Genomic DNA, 25,471 nt, shown 5'->3' on the forward strand with positions numbered 1-25,471 from the left:
TGTATCACCGGAGCATGCATCTGACAATTCTTGCACTTCTTGGTTTTTGCCCTGGAATCTTTCAGCATGGTAGGCCAGAAGTAGCCGGCTCGGAGAGCTTTGTGGGCTAACGTTCTCGCCCCCATGTGGTGTCCGCAGATGCCTTCGTGAATCTCTGTCAGTATAAGCTCCGCGTCGGCTGGGCCGACACATTTCAAGAGTGGTCTTATCACGGACCTTCTGTATAATTCTCCTTCGAACACCAAGTATCTTGCGGCGATCCTTCTTATCTTCTCAGACAGACTGCGGTCCTCCGGTAACTCTTTTGTCAGCTTGTACTTCATTATCGGAGTCATCCACGTCGTCTCGGCTTCGATGTCGCCCACCATGCCGACGGTCTCAGTGATGCTTTTAGCATTTCTGATATCCACCAGACGGTTCGTGACATTCTTGATGCTTGAACTGGCAAGTTTTGAGAGAGCGTCGGCTCGGTTGTTCTCAGACCTGGGGATGCATTGTATTTGGAAAGATTTCAATTTTGAGGTGTCAGCTTTTACTCTTTCCAGGTACCTCACCATCCCATCGTCTCGAGTCTCATACTCTCCTCTGATTTGATTAGTCACTAAGAGCGAGTCTGTTTTCAACACAACATGCTCCGCCCCGGCAGCTCTAGCTAGCTCGACTCCAGTTATCACCGCCTCATATTCGGATTCGTTATTTGAGGCCGAGAAGGTAAACTTCATGGCGTACTCAAACTCGTCCCCGTTAGGGCTGATGATAAGGATGCCGGCTCCTGAGCTGTTCGCCGTGGAGGACCCGTCGGTATACACTTCCCACACACCGGGATATGATTCTTCTTGATAAGTGCACTCGGCCAGGAAGTCTGCAAGCGCCTGCCCCTTTATCGAGGGCCTCGATTTGTACTGAATGCCGAAGCCGGAGAGCTCCACTGCCCATTTGATAAGTCTGCCGGATTTTTCGAATTTCTCTAACGCTTTCTCCAATGGCTGGTCGGTTAAGACCGTCACGGGATGTGCGTCGAAGTAGAGTTCCAGCTTCCTTGCGGCAACGACGACGGTGAGGGCTGCCTTTTCGATTAGTGGATAATTCCTTTCGGCGTCCAGCAGTGTATGGCTGATAAAGTAAATTGGGTATTGCTGCTTATTTTCTTCCCTGACGATTACGGCACTGACCGTGGCCGAGGTAACTGCTAAGTATAGATATAGCGTCTCCCCAAAGATCGGCCTGGACGGGGTCGGAGTGTCGAAGTGAGCTTTGAGTTGTTTGAAAGCTCGCTCGTTGCTCCCCGGCTAAAGTTTTTATTCCCTTTCAGCACCGTAAAGAACGGAGTGCTCTTGTCGGCCGACCGAGAGATGAAGCGGGCAAGAGCCGCCATTATGCCGGTCAGCGTCATAACCTCTTTTCGATTTCTCGGCTCCGGTAGGTCTAGTATTTCTTGGACTTTCTCTGGATTGGCATCAATTCCCCTGGCGCTGACAAGCACGCCGAGGAACTTGCCGGCCCGGACACCGAAGTTACATTTCTTTGGGTTGAGCTTCATTCTATATTTCCTTAGTGAACAAAATGTCTCGCTTAAATCGGCCAAGTGCTCGCTGTCAGACTTGCTTTTTACAATAGCGTCGTCGACGTAAGCCTCGATGTTTCGCCCTTTTTGATTTTGGAACACTTTGTCCACCAGCCTAGTGTAAGTTGCGCCAGCGTTCTTCAAACCGAACGGCATCATTTTATACATGTATGTGCCGTGTATGGTGATGAATGCGCATTTAGGCATGTCTTCCTCGGCCATGAATACCTGATGATACCTTGAGAAGGCGTCTAGCAGGCTCAGCATAGTGTAGCCTGCTGTGGCGTCTATTAAACTATCTATTCGAGGCAAGAGATAGCAATCTTTAGGGCACGCTTTATTAAGATTGGTAAAATCAACACACATCCTCCACGCCCCTGTTGACTTCCTCACCATTACAACATTTGCTAGCCACTCAGGGTAAGTACAAGGCATGATAAAGCCCGCCTCTAATAATTTGTCTACTTCAGCTTTGATGGCCTCATCCTTCTCGGCCGAGGAGTTCCTCATCTTTCCGCTTGACGGGCGAGCGGTGGAGAGTACGTTCAGCTTGTGAACGATCACCTCCCGGCTCACGCCTGGCATCTCGGCTGCTGAGTATGCGAAGACATCTTTGTTCTTCCTCAGCAGGTCTAGTAGATCGGCCCTGAATTTTGGCTCCAGGTCGGCACCGATAGTTACGGTGCGCTCTGGGTCAATTTCCACTTCCTCGGTCTGGGCTCCTTCGACCATGTCGACATTAGTATTCATCGGATCGCCCGCCTGCTGTAAGGATGGGCTCTTCCCTTTCTCTGATTTCTTCGCCACTTTGAGGGATTGCATGTTGCACTCCCTGGCAGATACTTGGATGTTGACTACTTCGTCTCTCTCGTCCTTTGAGACGAGCTTTTGTGCTTCCTCCCGGTCCGAGACGTACATCAATGTCAGGGCCCGGATGGACATCACGGCATCGGCCTCGCTCAAAGTGACCCGGCCTATGAGAACGTTGTAGGCAGACGAACCATCAATAACCACAAACTCAGATAAAACATTTTTAGCCGCGTCGGCTTGGCCGAACATCACCGGCAGTCTGATTGACCCCAGGGGTACCAGGTCGGTCCCAGAGAAGCTGTACAGCGGGTTAGTGTAGGGGCTCAGGTCTCCAATCTTCAGACCGAGATTAAGAAAGCATTCCCTGAACATGATGTTCGTGTAGGCGCTTGTGTCAATCAGGCACCTTTTGACCAAGTGGTTGGCTATATCTAGGTGGACTACGAGCGGGTCGCTGTGCGGGGCAACGACTCCTTCGTAGTCCTTCTTTCCGATGGTTATATCGGGGATGGTGGAAGCGGGGATCGCTGTGGTGGGCACAAAGTTGATGGCTTGGTAAAGCTCATTCAGGTGTCGTTTGTGCCCATTAGCTGACCCACCGTTCTCGTTTCCCCCGATGACAACCTGGATCACTCTCATCCGTTGAAAAACGGATTTTCTATTCGCCCCGTCGGAGCTTGCTCCTAGGCCTCCAGCTACATACTTGCTGAGGCTCCCCTTTCGGATTAGCTCTTCGATGGCGCTCCTTAGGTGGCGGCAGTTGTCAGTTTTATGGCCAGTGTGGCCGTGGTACTCGCAAAACTGACTTGCGTCACCTTCCCCCCTCGCCTTGGGGGGTCTTGCCCACTTCTGTCTGTCGTTCTTGCTTAGGGTGAAGCCTTGGCTGGAGAGGCGACCAGGGGGGTGAGACTCTGTACCGCTTCACGGTTGTACGGTCCCGAACTCCCCCCGGCGCCCGCCAAGTTCTGTTTCCTATTAAATCTCTCAGGCCGTGACCTATTAACGTCACGGCGACCTTCATCTACGTTGTCCCGGCGGCTCTTCCTCTCTGGGTGCCCAGCTTCACTGTGGCCTATCCAGGTCTTGTGATAGTCTTCCACCTTTACGGCTCGGTCGGCCATCTTTCTGGCGGAGTCTAAGTTGAGGTCTTCGCACTTGATGAGCTCATTTTTGAACTCGCCTTTCGGGAGGCCTTTCATCAGCGCGAAGGCCGCCAGTTCGGTGTTCAGCTCACGGATCTGCTGAACCTTAGCGTCAAATCTTTTGACGTAGCTTCGGAGGGACTCGTCCTCCCCCTGTCGGATAGTTAGGAGATCTGATGTCTCCACGGCCCTTCGCTTGTTGCAAGCATACTGGGCTTTGAAATTGTCCCTCAGGTCGGCATAACAGTATACCGAGCCATTAGGTAGCCCCTTGTACCAACTCTGAGCCATCCCATGCAGGGTCGTTGGGAAGACTCGGCACCACACCTCATCGGGCTGCTCCCATACCGACATGTACGACTCGAAAGCCTCGGCATGGTCGGTCGGGTCGCTATCCCCTTTGTATGATATGGGCGGCAGCTTCAGCTTAGTTGGCACAGGGACCTCTAGGACATAGGCACTGAGAGGCTGTCTGACCACGTGTCGAATGACACGCGGCGATCGGCTCCTCGCAACCCTAGTCCGGCTTCTCTCCCTCTGGCAGGAAGGGCTTCTGATCCGACTCTGGTGAGTCGGACTTCTTTCATTCCTTCGGGGCGGGCCTCGTTGTTGCCGCGGCGACGCTGTCCTCCCGCGAGTGGGGGAAGGAATTAGGTCTGCCACTGGCACCACGGGCTCCGCAGGCGTCCTAGCATGCCCAGCTCCTTGTATCGCTCCGGTCAAGTTGTTCGGAGTCACTTTATGGGCCCTGGTCACCTGTGGATGCGCTGCCGTCACCGTCGTCGTGGCGGGAGGGTGATCGGCGTACTACCCATTAGGTCCAGGAATAGCTTCAATTTGGCTGCATCGACCACATGTCCCATGACAGTGACTTGGCCGGTAGGCAGCGGTGTTTCTGGCTCTTTCGGCATCCCATACGCCGGTTCAATGACTCGGCCGGTGGGGGACTGCCCGATCTCAGAATTAGGGAACGTGTCATCCTGGAAGAATGCAGTTCCTTCACTCATAGTTTCTTGTTGTTTTGACATCTTCTTAGCTCTTTGAATGGTTTTGGTTCTTTTTTTTTTTAAGGTAGGTGACTAGATTTTAGTATTTGTTCCCACAGACGGCGCCAATTGTTCCGGGTGTAATTTCGGAGCAGGATTGTGACCACGTAAGCTTGTAGAATGATTTCGTTGCTTGTCTCTTCCTTTCACTCTTTCCTGTAAAGATGAACAAACTGAGGGCTCGGCTTGGTACCGAGCGTACTCACTCCGACGCTCAAGTCAGTAAACTTAAAGAGATAAGTTGTATGTTAACTTGACAAAGTATATTGTAGAGAGATAAGGGAGTTTATACCAGATTTTCTAGTTAGTTTGGGATCGTTTTCTCAATGAGAGATGATGAGTATTTATAGACTTTCACCTTTTGTCACGTAGTGGCCAAGTGGCTAAGTGGTCGTAGCAGGTGGAAAGACTGTCTTACCCTCGGCTGAGGGACCCATGGCAGGCCGGCAGGCCTGGTTGACTCCATGTCGAGGGGACTGGATGTGAGTACGCGGATATGCTTCTCGGCCGGCTAGTTGCCGAGCCGAGACCCAAGTGACAGCCGACCGGGCTGCGTCGGTTAGGCTGTTTTTCCTTTGACTTGTTGTCTTTTGGCTTTGACCAAGGTCAATATGTTGACTCGGTCAGCGGGTGCAGAATATGCCCCATCAAATTTTATAATCTCCATTATAGTTATTGGTTCAGAACAAATATTAACAATTAGGCATTGTAACACAAGGTACATATATACTCCAAAATATCGAGGAACAAAATAAAAAAGTAATTGGTTCAAAACAAATATTAGCTTTCCACATAAGAATAAAAATTATTGTTAGCTCTACAATAAGAAAAAGCAAATTTGATACAAATGGAAAATCTATCACAAGTGTCCAATTATATCGCATTTGTATTGGATGTAACGAATATAAATAAAGTTTTCGACTCAAACTGAATTTTAAATCGTGCTGTTATATATGAGTAAAAATAATATCATAATTATTTGACAAAGTTATAGAATAGATGAGTATATGACATTTAAATGGAACGTAACTTTTTTAAGATCTCCCCCAAGTTGAAGCGGTTATGGTTTTGAAAATTTTTACCTGCGACAAGTAGTGGTGTGTAATTTTTCTATTAAATACGGGTATAAGAAGGCTTACATCCGCCATGTCTTAACCCCCATATGACATCCTTGCTTTTAGGAGTCGGTTTTTGTTTTCATTATGCGAGATTTGGTAGAGTATTTTAGTTGGTGTAGACTTTGGGAGTAAGATTCATTATCTTTTAGGTATTTCACACTAAATGTACTTCATCTTCTTCACAATGATCTTCCGTATTGCTTCTACACAATCGTCAATGCGGAAGTTTGACCATGATTTTCGACATATTAATGGTCAAAGTTATAAAAGTTTGACCTCTAAGAAACAAGGTGGAAGATGTTTAAAAAGGGAAGAGAGTATGTGTTCCGGGTGTAATTCGGAGCAGTGTTTGTTACCACGTAAGCTTTGTAGAATGATGACTTTGCTTGACTCTTCCTTTCGGCCTCTCCTGAAACAATGAACAAACTGAGGGCTCGGCTTGGCACCGAGCGTACTCACTCCGACGCTCAAGTCAGTAAACTTAAAAGGGATTAAGTTGTGTGTAACTTGGCAAAGTATATTGTAGAGAGATAAGGGAGTTAATACCAGATTAGAGTATTGTGAGATGATTAGGTTATATTTCGGATCCTTTTCTCGTTGAGAGAAGTGGAGTATTTATAGATTTTCACCTTTTGTCACGTACTGGCCAAGTGGCCAAGTGGCTAGCAGGTGGAAAGACCGTTCTACCCTCGGTCGAGGGACCCATGGCAGGCCGGCCGAGGGGTCTTGGATATGAGTACGCGGATATGTATCCCGGCTGGCTAGTTGTCCTAGCCGGGACCCAAATGACAGGCCGACAGGCTGCATCGGCTAGTCTGTCTGATATGTCGAATTGCTGTGGATGTCTTTGGTCTTGGTCAATATGTTGACTCGGTCAGTGGGTGCAGAATATGCCCCATCAATTTGCCCCCAGCGTAGTCTATGCCGTGGTATGGGCTCCGATGTGTGTTGAGCGTATATTCTCCGCAAGTAAAAATTTCTGCCCCGGCTTCTTCTTCCTCGGCTTGGTTCTGCTTAGGCCGTACCATATCCCCCCTCCACATGGATGTGTAATGGACATCAAATGTGGAAAAGAAAATGGCGCTAGCTGAGACCGAGGTTGTGAGTGCCGTGTGCTTTTGATTGCCCCCAGTCGGTGCTGTCAAGCTCGGTTGAATAGCGGGCCGTTTGGCAAGTAGATACCAAGGATCGTGTTGAAGAAGATACGTCGATTGGCATTCTGTCAAGGAGCGTGTTGAAGAAGGCGATCTTGGCTGAGAGAGCCAAGGCCGAGTCTGATGCCGCTAAGCTGCGGGAGGAGCGGGACAAGCTTCAGGGTGCTTTCGACGCTGCCGTTGGTAAGAGGGAGGAATGGAAGTCCCTGCAAAAGATCGAGGCGAAGGAGCACAGGAACACAAAGGCTATCCTTGCTCAGAGGGAGAAGGATATTAAGACGCTCCAAACTGTCGTCATCCCTGACATGTGCGCCCAGTACCGGGACCGGGCCGAAGATGCTACCAGGGATGTAATTAAAGAGCTGTTTCCTGGGGACTCCTTCCCGTGGCAAAATTTTGACCGGCTTCTTGACGAGAAGACGGCTGCTGCGGAGGCAAAGGATGCGGAGGAGGCAGAGGCGGCGAAGGCCGCTGAGGAGGCTGCAGAGAAGGCAGCCCGGGATGCCCAGGTGAAGGCTGCTCACGAGGAAGCTGATAGAATAAAGGCAGGTGAAGCTTCTGGGCCGCCCACTGATGATGATGCTGCTACTGCCGCTAATGAAGGGCAGAAACAGGCGTAGGGAGACGGGCGGTCGTCACCGGATTAACCTGGCATTTCGGACAGCTTCAGCTGTTCGGGGGCCAACTTTTGAGCCTTTCCTCCCTGCCAAGCTTTTGGCGCTTCAAATCTTATGTCTGTACTTTTTGTCTTTCTTGTTCAAACATTGGTAGGTTGTGTTTAGGCTATCCCTCGTGGGGACGGCCGTCGTCTTCTTTCTTGTACTACCTGTAAACATTTTGAATAAGAGTTTGTTTATTTTGCCTCTGGCTTGGCCGAGGTCTTTATCTCATTTTTATATGAGTTGTCTTCTTGCGTTATTAGTTGAGCGCTTTTTCCCTGTTCGTTTTCACCTTCAGCTTGGCCGAGGCAGTTAGAACGCGTATCTCAACTGTACTTAACGTCTTTTTTAAACATGTTGGCATGTCGGTCGCTTCCTCCACCGCCCGAGGCGGTCAGATTTGCTATCCCAACCACCGTTGTAAACATGTTTGCGTATCAGTCGTTGTGTCCCCGTCACTCTCGGTCTGGCCGAGGCAATCGGGTTAACGGCCGAGGTGTTCGTATCTGTAGACGTGTTGATCGCTTCCTCTTTCACTCTCGGTCTGGCCGAGGCGTCCGATTTGCGTCTCAACAGTGCTTATACGTTCCTAAGCATGCTGGTCGTTGTGGCGAGTTAACAGCTGTTGTTGGCAGTTCGACTGCTTTCCGTATATGTAGACATATTGATCGCTTCCTCTGCCACTCCCGGATTGGCCGGGGCAGTCAGATTTGCGTCTCAACAGTGCTTAATACGCATTTGTTCTTCTTGCATATCGGCTCGTTCCCCCGTCACTCATGGCTTTGGCCGAGGTAATCGGGGTTATGGCTCGACTGCGTCTTCTGTGACTGCCGTGGCGTCCACTTTGGTAGGACTATGGAGGGGACGAGTATTTGATGGAAAACTTGGAACACTTTTCATTAGATATAATCACACGTTGGGGTGCCCACAACGGTCTTGGACACCTCCACCGCCATATTGTACCCCCCCCCCCCCCCGGCAGACGAGCTTTTGTGCTTCCCCCCGGTCCAAGACGTACATCAATGTCAGGGCCCGGATGGACATCACTGGATTACTCCCACCCGTTGAAAAACGGATTTTTTATTTGCCCCATCGGCACTTGTTTCTGGGCCGCCAGCTACATACTTGCTGAGGGCCCCACTTCGGACCCGCTCTTCGATGGCGTTCCTTAAATGCCGACAGTTGTCGGTCTTATGGCCGGCGTGGCCGTGGTACTCGCAAAATTGGCTCATGTCGCCGTCCCCCTTTGCTTTGGGGGGTCTTGCCCACTTCTGGCCATCGTTCTTGCTTAGGGTGAAGACCTCGGCCGGAGTGGCGACCAGGGGGGTGAGATTACTGTAGTGCTTCTGGTAGTACGGTCCCGAACTCCCCCCGGCGCCCGCCGAACTCTGTTTCCTATTAGATATGTCAGGCCGTGACCTATTCTCGTCACGGCTTCCTTCCTCTGTGTTGTCCCGGCGACTCTTCCTCTCTGGGTGCCCAGCTTCGCTGTGGCCTACCCAGGTTTTGTGATGGTCTTCCACCTTGATGGCTTGATCGGCCATCCTTCTGGCGGAGTCTAAGTTGAGGTCCTCGCACTTGATGAGCTCATCTTTGAACTCGCCTTTCGGCAGGCCTTTCATCAGTGCGAAGGCCGCCAGTTCAGTGTTCAGCTCTCGGATTTGCTGAACCTTAGCGTCGAACCTCTTGACGTAGCTCCGGAGGGACTCGTCATCCCCCTGTCGGATAGTCAGGAGATCCGAGGTCTCCACGGCCCTTCGCTTGTTGCAAGCGTACTGGGCTATGAAATTATCCCTGAGGTCGGCATAACAGTACACCGAGCCATTAGGTAGCCCTTTGTACCAACTCTGGGCCATCCCGTGTAGGGTTGTTGGGAAGACTCGGCACCATATCTCATCAGGCTGCTCCCATACCGACATGTAAGACTCGAAAGCCTCGGCGTGGTCGGTTGGGTCACTGTCCCCTTTGTATGATAGGGGCGGCAGCTTCAGTTTGGTTGGCACCGAGACTTCGAGGACGTAGTCATGGAGGGGCTGTCTGACCGCGTGCCGAATGACACGCGGCGATCGGCTCCTCGCATTCCTAGTCCGGCCTCTCTCCTCGTAGCGGGAGGGGCCTCTTGTTATCCGACTCTGGTGAGTCGGGCTCCTTTCTTTGTTTCTTCGGGGGTGACCTCGTTGGTGCCGCGGCGACGCTGTCCTACCGCGAGGGGGGGAGGACTTTGGTCTGCCACTAACAACACGGGCACCCCTGGCGTTTTGGTACACCCAACCTCTTGCATTGCTCCGGTCAAGTTGTTAGGAGTCACTTTATGGACCCTGGTCACCTGTGGGTGTGCTGCCGTCACCGTCGTTGCGGCGGGGGTGATCGGCGTATTACCCATCAGGTCCAGGAGTAGCTTCAATTTGGCTGCATCGACCACATGTCCCATTATAGTGATCTGGCCGGCGGGCAGCGGTGTTTCTGGTAGTATCGGCATCCCGTACGGCGGTTGAATTACTCGGCCGGTGGGGGAATGTTCGATCTCAGAATTAGGTACTGTGTCATCCTGGTAGAATGCAGGTTCGTCGCTCACAATTGCTTCTTGTTGCTTTGACATCTTCTTAGATTTTTGGGTGGGTTTCGTTTTGTGTTTTTAAGGGATTTGACTAGCTTTTAGTATGTTCCCCACAGACGGCGCCAATTGTTCCGGGTGTAATTCGGAGCAGTGTTTGTTACCACGTAAGCTTTGTAGAATGATGACTTTGCTTTACTCTTCCTTTCGGCCTCTCCTGAAACAATGAACAAACTGAGGGCTCGGCTTGGCACCGAGCGTACTCACTCCGACGCTCAAGTCAGTAAACTTAAAAGGGATTAAGTTGTGTGTAACTTGGCAAAGTATATTGTAGAGAGATAAGGGAGTTAATACCATATTAGAGTATTGTGAGATGATTAGGTTATATTTCGGATCCTTTTCTCGTTGAGAGAAGTGGAGTATTTATAGACTTTCACCTTTTGTCACGTACTGGCCAAGTGGCCAAGTGGCTAGCAGGTGGAAAGACCATTCTACCCTCGGTCGAGGGACCCATGGCAGGCCGGCCGAGGGGTCTTGGATATGAGTACGCGGATATGTATCCCGGCTGGCTAGTTGTCCTAGCCGGGACCCAAATGACAGGCCGGCAGGCTGCATCGGCTAGTCTGTCTGATATGTCGAATTGCTGTGGATGTCTTTGACCTTGGTCAATATGTTGACTCGGTCAGCGGGTGCAGAATATGCCCCATCAATTTGCCCCCAGCGTAGTCTATGCCGTGGTATGGGCTCCGATGTGTGTTGAGCGTATATTCTGCGCAAGTAAAAATTTCTGCCCCGGCTTCTTCTTCCTCGGCTTGGTTCTGCTTAGGCCGTACCGTATCCCCCAAGTCATCATTCTACAAAGCTTACGTGGTAACAAACACTGCTCCGAATTACACCCGGAACAGTATGTATGATGAATTTTTTAATATCTCATAATGGTATGCTCTATCAAGTGTCGTATACCGGTTATATTGTTGAGGAACATTAATTTGGTAAGAGAATTATCTAACGGAATATGTCTTATTATCAACCGCCTTGAAAAATTCATAGTAAAAGGGAAGATACTTACAGCTTCCAAAGTCAGCAAAAGGTACATACTGAACCCGGGGATAGTAATGACTTCCTCGGATACAAAGATTCATTTCGTTCTTAAGCAGAGACAATATACATAGAGCCCATGTTACGTAGACGTGACAAACAGATCAGGTATGTCGGGTTCAGGTGTGACATTTAAACAGGTCATGAACTCTTCAATCCAAACCCGACCCAATTAAATCTCGTGTTGTGTTCGTGTCGATCCGGTTACATTAATGGGTCATCAAGCCTCAACCGTAACCCGTTAATTTTGTGTCATGTCAATATTTGAAAAGTGTAAGTATATTTATGTGGAATCAAGAAAAGTTGGGATTAATTTAGTAAATAGATTATTCATGTCGGGTTCGTGTGTAGAGTGCTTAACCCAAACCTAACCCAATTAAATCTCGTGTCATGTTCGTGTCAACCCACTTGCATAAATAGGTCGTTAAATGTCAACCCAAGCCCGTTAATTTTTTATCAGATTCGTGTTGTGTTTTCGTGTCTCATTGTTTATCGGCTCTAATGCTGCCCCGTGACAATAAACAAGAGTTAGGGATAGTCACTAAATCATGTTGAAATTTAATTACCTGCCGAAATCATTTTTTATGAATGGCCAGCTTTATGTAGAAGCGTCAAGAACAACGTCATCCGAGAGATCAAAATTCTACATCGATGATAGAGGACAAATGTATCAAGGCCACAAGAAGGACATTGTTTACAAAGAAGTTTTCACAATTTACCAATTTAAATGTCGTATTATATATTTTGCATGGAGTTCTTGCATGGAGTTTTTAGGGATAAGTAGTCAAAGACTATTTCGGTTAAAAACTGATGGTGCTGAGACAATAAGACGGTAACTCTATAATCCAACTATATCTCTGAATATTAGTATACAACTGATATAGTTAAATATCAAATGTCACAAGGCCCACAACGCTTTCGTTGCGTTTTTGTTATAGGAACTGATGATTAATCTGTTCTCATCTAAATCAACCCCAGAAATTTTGTTTGCTCCCATTTTTAGCATAGTTTGACATTTTGTTAAATTTAATAGTTTTCTATTATCAGACCATGATAACGTAAAATAACGTTTTCAGCAGTACCTTAAAATATACTCCCTCCGATCCAGACAGATGGTAACACTTACCTAAAATGGATGAACCACACCAATGGTAACATACCATATTTGACATGAAAAATAACTAAATTACCCTTACATCAACTACCTATTTACAATTTTACCATCCACTCACCCACTCACCAACTACCTATTTAATCCACCTAAACTCATGTGGCCCCAATCAATATTTTCTACTTTACCCCTCACTTTTCCACATTTTCTTAAATAATCACTTTTTGCTTATGTTTACATCTGTCTGGATCGGAAGGAGTATACTACTAACTGAAGTTGCCACATATGATACGTGTTTAAAGACTACTAATTCTATTGGAATTCAGTTTGAATTTGATTTTGCGAGATGTTTATAAGGAGTAAATACTCTTAATTGTAAATAGTTAGGGTAAAATTATGTTGTAAGAGATCTATGAGTAAATATTTTTCCTCAAAGCACTAAATATATATAATTATGATACCTGCTGTTTTTTATAAAATAGTTTGCAAAACTCATAAAGACATGTCTCCGTTATTAAGGGTTCATAATGATGAGTTCCACCAAGTTTATCGAGAGAGTGTTTTGTATTTAATTAAAAACCGGTTGTACCTATAATAATGAAAAAGTTAGCTACATACTATAACTTTATGCTAATCCATGGCAAAACTTTTATGCTAAAACCTCCAATAATTCATCGGTTATCATCTACACCAATCACGAATTTTTTTTCATCAATGACAACATAGTAGAACTTTTTTTTTTTTTTATCAAGTTAAGAATATATTTTTACAAATAATCCTAATGGAAGCCCCGTGAATCGCACGGGCTTTCCAACTAGTCGAGTATGATTTTGGAAAAGAAATACACTCGTATTTGGATTGGATATGAATGTTTGAAGTTTACAACATTGTTTAGGCAGACAAATTAGGCTCAATCAATTGGGCCCAAATATAAGTCTAAAGCTTCTGAGACCCCTGTCGAAGCCCAAAAGCAATAAACATGATGTCTAAATGGGTTAAAACATGCTCGACGGTGCTAGCGGCAGCCGAGGCTTAAACCCATGTCGAGTCGAGATTACAGAATTCTGCGCGGAGCAGACAAGAGCTCTTATCTCATGACAAGTCAGCAGTACGAGCGAGTCCAATCGACACCCTCAAGCCGTACAAGTGTTACCTATAAATTTGGAACACTATTAACCTCCTAAGATATCTAATCTTCAACACTCTTTCTCAATGCATCTCTTCACGAGTAACCTTATTGACCCTCACTAAGTATAAAAGTTATAGGTATCTCAGAGGCTTTCTCGAAACCCTTTTAGACTAGGCTTTCTCCCTGTTATAGGCACATGCGGCCAAGAGGAAGAGAATCAATCAAAGAACCTCATATCCAAGCAAAAAATACAACCATCAAATCAAGCTTAGCACAACTCTAATCATCCATAAACTCGTGTTTAAAAGTCCCTCCATTCCAATCAATTTCATACATTTGATTAAAATATAACTCACATATATTCAACGAACGTATAGAAATGATTGAAATGGAGGAAGTAATATTTAACCTTAAGTGTATCTAACTATACTCGAAACATATATCAATCAAGTTCGGATATAATAAATCGACTCTTAATCTCACACAACTCGATTCAACTTGATTATTTACATCCACCCTAATTATGTGATAAAATTGATAATCCTATAAAGTAAAAGACAAACTAAAAAAGAGAGAATTAATGTTGAGATTTTTATTAACGACTAAGTAACAATTAGAGTATAACAACTTGTAATGACAACCTTTAAACAATCTTCTAATGACAACTAAGCGTAATAATTTCACGTTGACCACTTTAATAAGTATGGGAACCACGGTAGTTTAATGACAATATATTGATTTCACACTATTTGTTTATTTATTTTTAAGAAAACATGTCTCGAAAGAAGGATAAAGGGCCCTGTTTAAGGTCCTACCACCTGAGGAGATTAAAACGTGGCAATGAGATTAGATAGATCTCGGAAGAAGCCTGAAGAAGCCTACGGATTTCGCCTCTGAAATCTACCTTCTAGACGTTTTCCTTGACGGGCCAAGTTTCCTTTCCTCACTTGTGATGTGAAGCCGCCGGGAATACAGGCTTTCATAAAAGAAAAAGCCACTGTAGCTTTCCCCGTGCCCCCTTCGTCGGGTGGTGCTTGCATGGGGGGGGCCTCAATCAAAAACTTTCTTAAGCAGAACAGGCTTTAGAGCCGCCTCAAGGGGTAAGTAAATAAAATGGCACATATTTTAAAATGAACCAATTTTATATTGTTAAATAATGATGAGTTATTAACTCATATCCTAAGTATTTAAATGAAGTACTCCGTATTCATTTTCAGTTCGCATCTATATTATTTATTCTCTAATATAATAACGCTATGGAATTTGTTAAGTGCTACATGTTGGCTAAATTGACACGCTTCCCTTATATAATTTTTTTCGTAACGAATCTAATGATATAATTTTCATTACTTTTAGACGGTTATATTATTTAAAATTTAAATTGAAGCTTATCTAAAATGAAGAAGGTGGAAATTAAATATCTATCCTCCTAAGTCCCATCATTTAGGAGAAATTAGGATTTGCTTACTATAGTATTGCTTAAGACACACATCCAATGTGTATCACAACCAATGTATTTTAAGCGTGTGGATAGGTAGAAACCGACTTAATATATGCATTGTAATTTCTATATTATAGTCTGCCTGGTGGATACTCGATCGAGTACGTGTGACACTCGATCGATTAAGTCGGTTATGCGGGTTATTTTAGCTGGGTTTTGTTAGTAACACACTAACACGTGATTAATATATAAAGTCTTCCATCACTTTCTTTGTCACTTTTCACCTTTTCTAAAACCTTTTAAAAAGAAAACAAGTTACGTTGCTCTCTTTCGTCGCGTTGCTATCAAATCCCAAAGGCTAAGGTTGTCGGATCGTCACGTTCTTTACACCGTTGAGTTCGTCGTGTGAGGGTATGATCCTTGTATAGTTTTTAACTTTTTATACCTTTTCGTTGATTTTGTTTAAAACCCTAATTAGGTATTTTGGTGGATTTTGGGAGTATGATGTGTATTAGATAGTAATTGTATGATTGTGTTATTATAGGAGGTGATTGCGTTGAAGAACAGTTTTGATTAACTGATTGTGACGATCTAGGTGTTTGTCTTTTCAGGTAGGGTTTCCCTACTCGGTTAGTGATTACATAATGTTGTTGATGGTGGTTTATTGTTGTTGATTCATATCGTATTGAAATTGGTAATTGTTGTTGTATAATGTGGTTGGTTGTGATTGTTTGTCTGTGGTTCTCGAGATGCGTCCTCGGATGAGTGTAGTCACTTGCGATGGTGACTACAAGCCCTTGATTCGCTCTCTGTGGAACCCGCCACAAAGAGAATGTGAACATTAAGGAACATGGGTTATCGTTCGGATGAGATGAGCGGAGCTTAGGTGAGAACGGCTGCGGTCCCCCACTGGCGGTGTGGAATACTTGTTGAAATGGGCTTAATGTGTAGTCAGGTATGTGGAGTTGTGATGAAGATTGCTAACTTGTGCTTTGTTTCTGTTGTATTGTTTCTGTGTAATCCGTAACTAAATCCGTTTAAATGTTTTGAAAACTGTGGTGATTTATTCGGGGTGGTAAATTCTTTAATATGGCCCACCCGTTACAATCTTAAGAGGTAAATTCTTTAATGTGGCCCAGACCATATCGGGTCCGAACCAAATCCGCATTTTAACAACTCTAATGTGTACCTATGTCCTCCCAATTCTTATATTCTACACTCATGTGTAGGATACTACATACTCCCTCCACTCCCCACTCCCCACTCCCCACTCCCCACTCATCCTCAACTTCCCCCTTTTTTTTCTTATTTTCTTTTTTTGCTTTTTTTTTCCTCATAAAATTTTAAAACAAAAAATTAACTTCTACTTTTAAGAAAAAGCTACCACGGTCATATTCAATTTAAATGTTACGTAGCGTTACATTCACGATATGACACTATTATATTCATTTTAAGTTTAGTGAATATGACAATAGTGTTTAATGAATATGTGCGTTAAAGTGCGATATTCACAATAGGACACTATCATATTCACTTTCAGTTTTGTGAATATGACGGTATAGTTTGATGAATATGTATTATGTGGTGTGATATTCATCCCATAATTCTATTATATTCACTTACACTTGAGTGAATATGACATTTATAGTTTAGTGAATATGATTTTATTGGTTCAAATATATTGAACAATAATCATGAACGTTTAATATCATACCAAAATCGTATAATACAAAATAATTAAAGGAAAAAAATTATGTGATATATGAATATGTCAATTACGTTATGTGAATATGTGAGAAAAAATAAAATAAATAACAAAACATATCAAATATGATCTCTATTTGTAAAGGAAAAAAAATTATGAATAATAATATATTTTTTTATTATTTTCTAATTTATTAAATTTATGATTTATTTATTATAAGAAAAAAATTAAGAAAATAGAGTACCATGCACCATACTCCTGGGTGCATGGTATAATTTACCTATGTCCTCCTATACTTGGCCTTTTAACAGCGAGGAGTTCCTTTACCGTTTCTCCTTCCACTCCCTTGTTCAATTTAACCTAGATAATAATAATTTCCCTCTTTCTTCCTTCAACTTCCACACCATTTTTACCCGACTTCTACCACCGCCAATCCGCCGTACTACCTTCCCTCTCACTTAAGTAAGTTGTATTTCTTCCACATCAATTTATGGTTTAATTATCAGAACTTTGATTTGTGCTTCCCAATTTTCGTAATTTTCTGTTTTTTTTTTAAGGGTTTTGCAGCTTGTTTCGGTCTTGCAGCTTGTCAATGTAGGGTTTTGCAGATTATTCTGTAATTTTCTTTTTGTTTTTTTAGGGTTTTGCAGCTTGTCAATTTAAAGTTTTGCAGCTTGTTTCGGTTTTCTATGTTTTGTTTGATGGATCTGTGTATGTTCATTGTTTTATCGGAGGTTGCCGGTCGGAGAAGGAGACCGTTGTAGTCGTTGGGGAGCGGATATGTTTATGTTCATTGTTTAGAGTTTAAAATCAAGCAAATATATGCTATAGGAGCTTGCCTTCCCCTTTTTGCTTAATGTTATTCCCATGTTATATACCAAACGTTTGCTTTTCCCTATGTGGTACTAGAATGCTTTGTTTTTTATTCTGTATTTTGTATACTGGTAGGAATGAGGTGATCATCTTAAGTAGTATCTTCAGGGTGGTGTTTTATTTTTGGCTGGACACGGGACTATACGGTTGATCAGTTTGTATTTTCTTAGGGTTGATTCTTTTTAGTACTCTTTAAGCTTGTTTATGGTATTAAATATTGGTCTGAGATGGGATATTACAACCGAATGTCACGGCTTGGCCTTGGTCGTTGCGTTATAAATGCAGCCTTTTATGTCTCAAATGGGTTTAGGCCTTTAGGGAACCTTGGAAACCTATTAATGGTTGTTTGGTGCTTTCTTCGTGCAGATAAAATACTGATTCTTCTTCCTGTTGTCTCTATCACCACGATATTGTGTATACATGTATTGTTTTGCTGGGTCTACAACTCCACATCAAGAGGGTTATGGATGCAGAAGACACCTCAATCTGGAAACCTATGTTAAAGACACCTGCCTCGACATTTTTGTTTGGTTTGTTGGTGGTCTTAGAGCGTTCCATTTTAAACCTTATTACGTGATTAGTACCAAGCAGGTATTATGCACCCTCTACAAGTTTACATGTTATAGCTTTATACTTTTTCCATTTCGTTTTTAGTGGCATCGCCTAATCAAATCGGTCATTTTAAGAAATCATGATGAAATATCAAATTGGCATTTGACTTCAAATTATAAAAGCTTTATTTAATCAAGAAAGAGTGTTACCGAAAAGAGCATTTGTTCCAAGTCTTCATTTTTCCAAAGTAAAAAAGGTGTATTATTTTGGAACAACTTACACATAAATAATGCTTTAAATGAAGCTAGGCAGTATTATGATGCCCTATTTGTTTCAAGTCTAATAACCAGCTCGTGCATACTCACATTTGCAAACAACTTACTAAATTTCAGATATAGATATGATCGAGGAACAAGCCCATACATTAAGGAGGTAGTAGAGAATTTGAAGGAGGTGTTTTGTACGCGTATTCATCCTTCAAAGAAGAATTCTGGCCCACGGTGCCCAATGAGCCTCTGCTGCCATCCAGACCATGGGTGCTGGATGCAGCCTTTGTTAGTTCGAACATGGGGATTGGAGAAGGGTATGGATGACATGGAGATGGACCGAAAAGCTACGTGGGACGGTAAATTTGGGCCAGGCCTTGAGTCTTATCAAGGGCAATTGGGGGCGCATTGACCTCCTTATCAAAGATAGCAGATTAGGAAACGCATCTCCAGCTGACATCAGGTCCCACTCGGATGAATTAGAGGACTGTCCCAGAGTCCACCCAGATGATCTAGCTGGGGCCGACAAAGAGGGGGTAGCAGTAATAGTCCCTAGTTGTCGGGTGCAAATCATCTTACTGAAGTGAAGTCATTATTTGCAATGCTCTTCTAATGAAAAGAAGATTACAGGTGTACTTTGAGTAAAATTTGGAAAGTTAAAAGGCTGATAAGAGTTTGGATTGGAAAAAAAATGTATTCCGATAGCAAGGCTTATCCTTTTGATGCTCATGATGGTCAAGGTTGTCATGCTAAGAAGCAAGTCTTATCATTTGGAGCGTGCTTTTATACAACACGTCTTCTTTTGCAGGTATACTTTATCTCTTCTATAGAGTAGGTTGTGGAATATTACTAGCATACCGTCCTTTTCAAGTTTCTGTCCTTGCTTTGATCTGACTTACAAAGATAAATGGGATCGCTTAGGCGGTGTGATAAGAATTGCATCACCAGTTTGTTTGTATTTGCTTAATGCAAGGTGTTCATTTTGTACTTAACTTTTAGGAGTACGTTTTACAGCAGGCCATAGAGAATTAGGGATACATACATCTGATATAACATTCACCCTTCTGTGGTTTTTAGATTTTCTCTCACATCTTAATTTTTATACTATATATTAGGGCACTTGAATTTGTTTGTGAAACCGACTTGATGTCAACCGTCATTTGTCTTTTTGAATCTCATGTCAAAATTAATTAGCTTAAATGCAAGTCTTCCACTTCTTTTGATATCAATGGAGGCTGCCTATTTATCATTTGGAGGTAAGAGGGGTACGGACGTAATGTGTAGTAACCTTATTCAAAGGTGCGCAACTGTTCTCAGTTAAACCAGATTAAAATTTAAAACTTCAATGAGAATTATGCTAACTCACGATACAAGCACTAAGAATTGCATGCCTTTTAATGACCCACTTTGCTTCTTTAATTTTCCATCAATTTAAAAATGAAGAATTTGAGTCCTCAACTAACTAGGAGTCAATTAAAGGTCTTAATGAGAAGTAATCAAGCTATTTTTTTTGCCAATGTGTTGTGGATTTCTGTTAAAATTAACTTAAATTCTTTTTTCAGACACCATCTTTTTTCTTCTCTTTGATTGTCATCTGGTAAATTGTTATTTTAGGAGTTGAGTCAAATTGCATTCGAGCATTTTATTCTGACGTTTTAGAATCTTAGACATGCATATAGACATAAGAGAATAACAGTGTTGTTTGAACAGGAAATGGCAAATAATCACATTTATATGTTAGAGCTAGATTTCAAGGAGATAATTTTTTTTTTCTTTCTTTTAAAGTTTGATCAAATGTTATAGTGCGTTTGCGTGTTTCTTTTAGTTAATTTTTTTTTGAATGGGCTACACTGTTTGGCTTTCTGAAACAATGCTACAATTAGACCTGTGCTCGGGCCGGGGCTAGGGCCGGGCCGGGCTGGCCAGTGGGCGGGGCGGTCTCTCCTGATCAAACCCGGGCCTGGCCAGGGAGAAGGGATGGGCTTGGTCGGGTCGGGTCGGGTCGGGCTGAGACATGCTTGACCCGGGCCAGGACCCGAGGCGGGCTAAGGGCGAGCCGAGCTGGCGGGCCTTACCATTTTATTTTTTTATTTTTTATTTTTGCTAAATTGGCGGGCTGAGGCCGGGCCGGGCCGGAATTTCAGGACCCGGGCCGGGCCAGGGTTAACGGCATGCTGAGGCCGGGCCGGGCCAAGTTGCATAAAATAACGGGCCAAGACGGGCCGGGTCAGCCTGTGCTGATGGCCAGCTCTAGCTATAATCAGTATAATGTTCTTCGATGTATTATGTAGGCAGTTTTTTGTGAAGATGATTGTAACATATTTTTATATGTTTTTATTTTTTTTAATTTTTTTTGGTGTGAGGGGGTGGGGATATAATATCTCTGTCCTGGGACATTGATGCTACGTAATATAATTTTGGGTATTGCCGTATAGGTCATGGTGATGTACCATGGATTATGATAATTGAAAACATTACAGACCGACCTATGTTTGTGACTGAGATGAGGTATAGACTGTTTGTGTCCTTGTTGTTTCTGTGTGTCAGTATGAACTTAAGAATTTTTTTTGATAATGGAAATATCTCATTCCTCAAATTCAGTATTATGGATGAACAATTTTTCATTTGTATTTTGGGTCTCAATTTAAATTTTCTGACCATCTAATGGTTAGCCAGCTACTCCTGTAACCAGTAATAGTGTATTACTCAAACTCTCTTGCAATTATCGGGCAAACGCATGTTTGAACTTTGGTAGCCGGATTAGCCGTATTGGTAATCAATCATGTTGATATGTGGTTATATTATTCGAGGTCATTAGTTTGTAATTGGTTACACTTGTGGTAGTTATGGTTGATTAGGTGCAGTCAATAATAATTTTTGATGGCACTTAGTATTGTAAATGATTTGACTTTCGAAAGACTAGAGTCATAGGGGATAGATGAGTGAGTAGAGTTCGACGGTGTTAGAGGAAGTTAGTTGGATTGTTGGAGCATTGGTGTTTATGGGATCGGAATATGTACGAAGGCACGAGGAGTTTTTTGTTGTTTGTATTTTATTATTTGGGAATGAGAGGGGGCACGGTTAAATTTTCAGTTTAAACTTCTCCTAATTATGACTTCTAATATTTTTCACCAAAATTTGATAAACTTCTTATTTCAACACATATATCTGATATTCGGGGATGCTCCTTAACCGTAATTTTCTCATCTTCTCAAATTTGTCTATTTACCTCTATGTTACGTCTCATCTATTTCATCTATCCAGTTGTCGACTTAGTTAGTTGTTGAATCGAGTTATGTTTGGCTTGAGTGTACGACCATACTTAGACTAGGACAGTATTTTTATCGTCATCCCATTGTAGGGGTTACACGTAGTGGTATTGACAAACCAAGGTTTCAGCGTGGGGGATTAACGCTACTTTGGCTTCTCTTCTTATTTTGCTTTAACATGATAACTGCAGTTGTCTACTTATGATGTTGTTTGGTCGTGTATGGAGTTATTATGATGTAATATGACTTTGGAGATCGTGTGAGTTGCTCCCCAGTGAAATGTGGCCATAATTTATGATGGAGTCGCAAATACTTGGATGATTTATTAACTGCTTGGGTTGGTTGGGCTAGTGAGCGAGCTGAATTTTTTAAGTTTAGTTATAATTCGATGATTCCGCCACCTAGGGCATTTGTAATAATGAACTTGGATATATCAATTTCTTTATTGTATGGAAAATCGGGTTGTTACAGTTCATATGAGAGCGGGTTACTCTCGACGCCTACGTGATAACCCAAACTAAAAAGGAAATAGAACTTTGATTACCTTAAGTATTGACTAATTGAGAGTTGGGTTGAACTGCCTTTTGATGTATTTATTATTTTTCATTTTAAAATATTGTAAAAAAATTATTATGAAATGTATACTTGTATAATAGGGTTTTTTCATATCGAACATAATGATGTCTAATTGTCTATTACGTAGGTAGAAGTAGTACACTATGTCACTATCCCGCGTTTCCTTCTCCTCCTATCACTTTCAAGTCTAACCTGGAATTTAAATTGTATGACAAACTGCAAATTACTGTCAACACAAATTCTCATTCAATTGGTCTCCCTTGTGATGGGTTACCATTTGTGGCGGATATTTTGTGAGTTAAAATGGTAACAAAATGGGTTAGTGGAGAAACGGGACCACATGAATAGTGTTGCAGAGAGAGAAATTTGCCATAAAGTGGGAAGCACATGACAAACTGCAAATTACTGTCAAATAAAATTTATTTTCCATTTTAATTAGTCATTATCCATTACTTCCTATAAAGGGGTATGTCTTAAAACACAATAGGTCTTGGTATAGACGGGTGGGGCGAACAGACGGGTAAAGACCTCTAATAAAATGGGTAGGGGGGACAAGGTGGGGCACCCCTCATGTGCTTCCCACTTTATGGCAAAATGGGTCATTTGTGAGGGAAAATGGTATCCGTCTATACGTATAGACGGATAGTGCCCGTCTATAATCAGAATTTGTGCTTAAAAAAATGTTGACTTTATGGGTCATGACAATTCTTTTTCCTTTATTTTTTTGCTGAAAGCGACCTATATGTGGACTCTATGTGACCATCATGCAACAGCTTATATTCAGTGCACAGTAATTCATTCCTTAAACTTTTGTCCCTAACCTCAATTTTTATTTTCTTAATCAATTAATCAACTTTTATTTTCTTAATCAATTAATCAATTAATCCATGCTATGGAGAATAACCAATCTTCACCATCATTGTCAGCACTGCCGCCATCAATGGGAATCATTGTCGTAAGAGATGATGGGTCTGGATCTACTACATCTACTGGAGTCAGTAACACTCAGGGTAAATTTTCTTTGCTAAAATAGTTCAAGTAGTATAGTATTAAATTCTAGTACTACTTTGCTTTATTGAGGAGCATGATAGTTATGGATTAGTTAAAATTTGTGTCTTTATGGTATTAATTAATTAAAAGTGTAGGTGCGTCACTGAAAGTTGTGGGACATGGAATCTGGGAAATTCCAATTTATTATGGATTGTCACTTTTCAGTTGAAAAAAGAAGAGAATTTAATTGTCCAGGGATTTTATTGGCTAATTACATTATTTTATTCTACTTCACTGACGACAATAAATCTGAAAATCTTCATTGGGACATGTGAAGGGAAATGGGTTTACAATTCTAATCGAATAAACTACTTCCTTTATATCAATCATTTGTTTATACATAATTTTTCATTTGTTATGTATAATATCCGTCACGAGCTTTTGACGGGTCAAATAAACCACTTGGGTAATGCTTGACCCGTCATAAGATTGAGACGGATATTCTCGTCACAAGGGAGACTTTACTGTTTATATTTATTTGAAATTATAAGTATGATTTAAACCCTTTATAAAAACAGAGGACTTGTAAGCAGGGGACCCCTCTGTCATACTCTTGGACTCCTGAAGTTGGGTCATTATGTGATGATGACTGATTATTTAATGTTAGATTTCCTGTTTATCAATGATTGTGTGGTCAGGTTATTATAGTCCATTTCAAAAAGTTCTTTGGTGGGACGGTTTTATAATATCGGTTTTATTATCAAAAGAGACAATACAAAAGATGACTACTTTCACTATATGAGTTACAATAAGAGGCGATATTTGTCTAGAATATAAAATCGTCTCATGGCCAAATTGATTGTATTTGTGATTTCAAAAGATTAGAAAATCTAGGAGAAGACTAAGGAGAGGAAAAAGGACTCCGTTGAGAAACGGAATCGTGTTCACCATGAAATGATTTTATATCCTTGATACTCCCTCCGTCCCAATATTTGTTTAGATTCGATTAAAAGTAAACAAATGATTGGGATGGGGGAAGTTTAATCAAGCTATTTTTTTTAATCGAGCAAACTTCTATGTTTGCGTTAACCTTAATCTGAACATGGTTGGATATTTTTTTATTTGCATTTTGCAAGGTTCCGCTCCTGCAGGAAGAAGCAATAACAACCATTTTGTAACTGATTTCATCAACTTATTTCTGCGTAACCAGTGGCTGCAAATCCTTATGATATGGATGAATATTATCCAGAAGATTAGAAATGGTACCCTGCATGTGATAGACGAAGTCACGCCAACAATGGGACTGGCGTTATTAGCGGTCGGCATCCAGAACATCTATGAGGTTAAATATGCTCAGGGGATTGCCTTGAAACAGAACCTAATCCAAAAGATGAACGGGATTGCGGTTCTACTCTTACTGTTTGGGCTTTTCATGCCCAGACATGCCGGGGGGCGCATTGCCTTGACGGGTGGTGTCCTTCTCATGTCCGGAACGGCAATATCTCTTGCCTTTATATAGGTGAAATATGCATAGAAGTTGTGAATAGATAAAATACATAATTAAGATTGTGTTTTGTACAGAGTGGGTAGATATTAGATTGTAAATAGAACAAAGTCATTAATTAATATATTACAATTGTAGATAATCTCAAAAGAAAGGAAGATATTTGTACCATTCTAAATATTTGGAATTCTCAAGTTATTATATGACTTGTTAAAATGTTTACATTGTGAATTGTGATGGAAATCCTCTTGTATAAATAGAGGGGAAGAATGGCAGTGACTCGATTTTGTCAATTTTCAAAGAAATATCCTCGTGCTAATTAGAGTAATTTAATTGCGTGACAAAATCTTGGGAGTGAATACAAGAGCATGGGTGCATGACAAAATCTTGGGAGTAAATACAAGACTGTTTTAAATTTTGAGTCCACTACACGAATCAATTAATCGCAGGACAAAATCGTGTTTAATAGCATTTAACCTTGTATGTATCTAATTATACCCGAAACATATAGGGAATATCAATTAAGTTTGGATATAAATCGCCTCTTTATACCATACAACATCCGCACTAATTATGTGAAAAAAATGATAAACCTTAAGTAAAAGACAACATAAAAAAGAGAGAATTTTAGTGGAAGAAAAGAACAAAGGTAAATAATGTTGAGATTTTTATTAAAGACAAAAGAAACAATTCTTTATAATAACAACTTACAATGACAGCTTTTAAACAACCTTCTAATGACAGCTAAGGGTAACAATTTTTGGTGGACCACTTTACTAAGTATGGGAACCATGATGTGTACACTATTTGATTATATATTTTGAAGGGAAAAATGTCTCAAAACATTAAATTAAAATGACGTTCTAGAATGAAACGATTTCGAAAACGCGATTGTTTTTAAATTTTAATT

General features: G+C 42.2%; 1 protein-coding gene across 2 annotated transcripts in view; it reads left to right on the forward strand.

Annotated features, from left to right (window-relative positions):
- LOC141644050 (uncharacterized) overlaps window positions 1–24,732 on the forward strand; it is an 89,325-nt gene extending 64,593 nt beyond the window's left edge. Inside the window, exons 1-5 of one of the 2 annotated variants that reach the window (XR_012543877.1) lie at window positions 16,819–16,993; window positions 17,771–17,995; window positions 18,349–19,030; window positions 22,994–23,077; window positions 24,194–24,732. Coding sequence is in view for 1 of the 2 variants with exons in the window: in XM_074453465.1 (XP_074309566.1) it covers window positions 22,994–23,077; window positions 24,194–24,576 (467 nt within the window). In the remaining variant the exon portion in view is untranslated. Of the gene's footprint in view, window positions 1–16,818; window positions 16,994–17,770; window positions 17,996–18,348; window positions 19,031–22,993; window positions 23,078–24,193 lie in introns of those variants that run through there. The other variant, XM_074453465.1, reaches the window with a different exon arrangement.
- Window positions 24,733–25,471: the final 739 nt, after the last annotated feature.

The sequence above is a fragment of the Silene latifolia genome, chromosome 2, assembly GCF_048544455.1.
Source record: "Silene latifolia isolate original U9 population chromosome 2, ASM4854445v1, whole genome shotgun sequence".
Taxonomy (NCBI): domain Eukaryota; kingdom Viridiplantae; phylum Streptophyta; class Magnoliopsida; order Caryophyllales; family Caryophyllaceae; genus Silene; species Silene latifolia.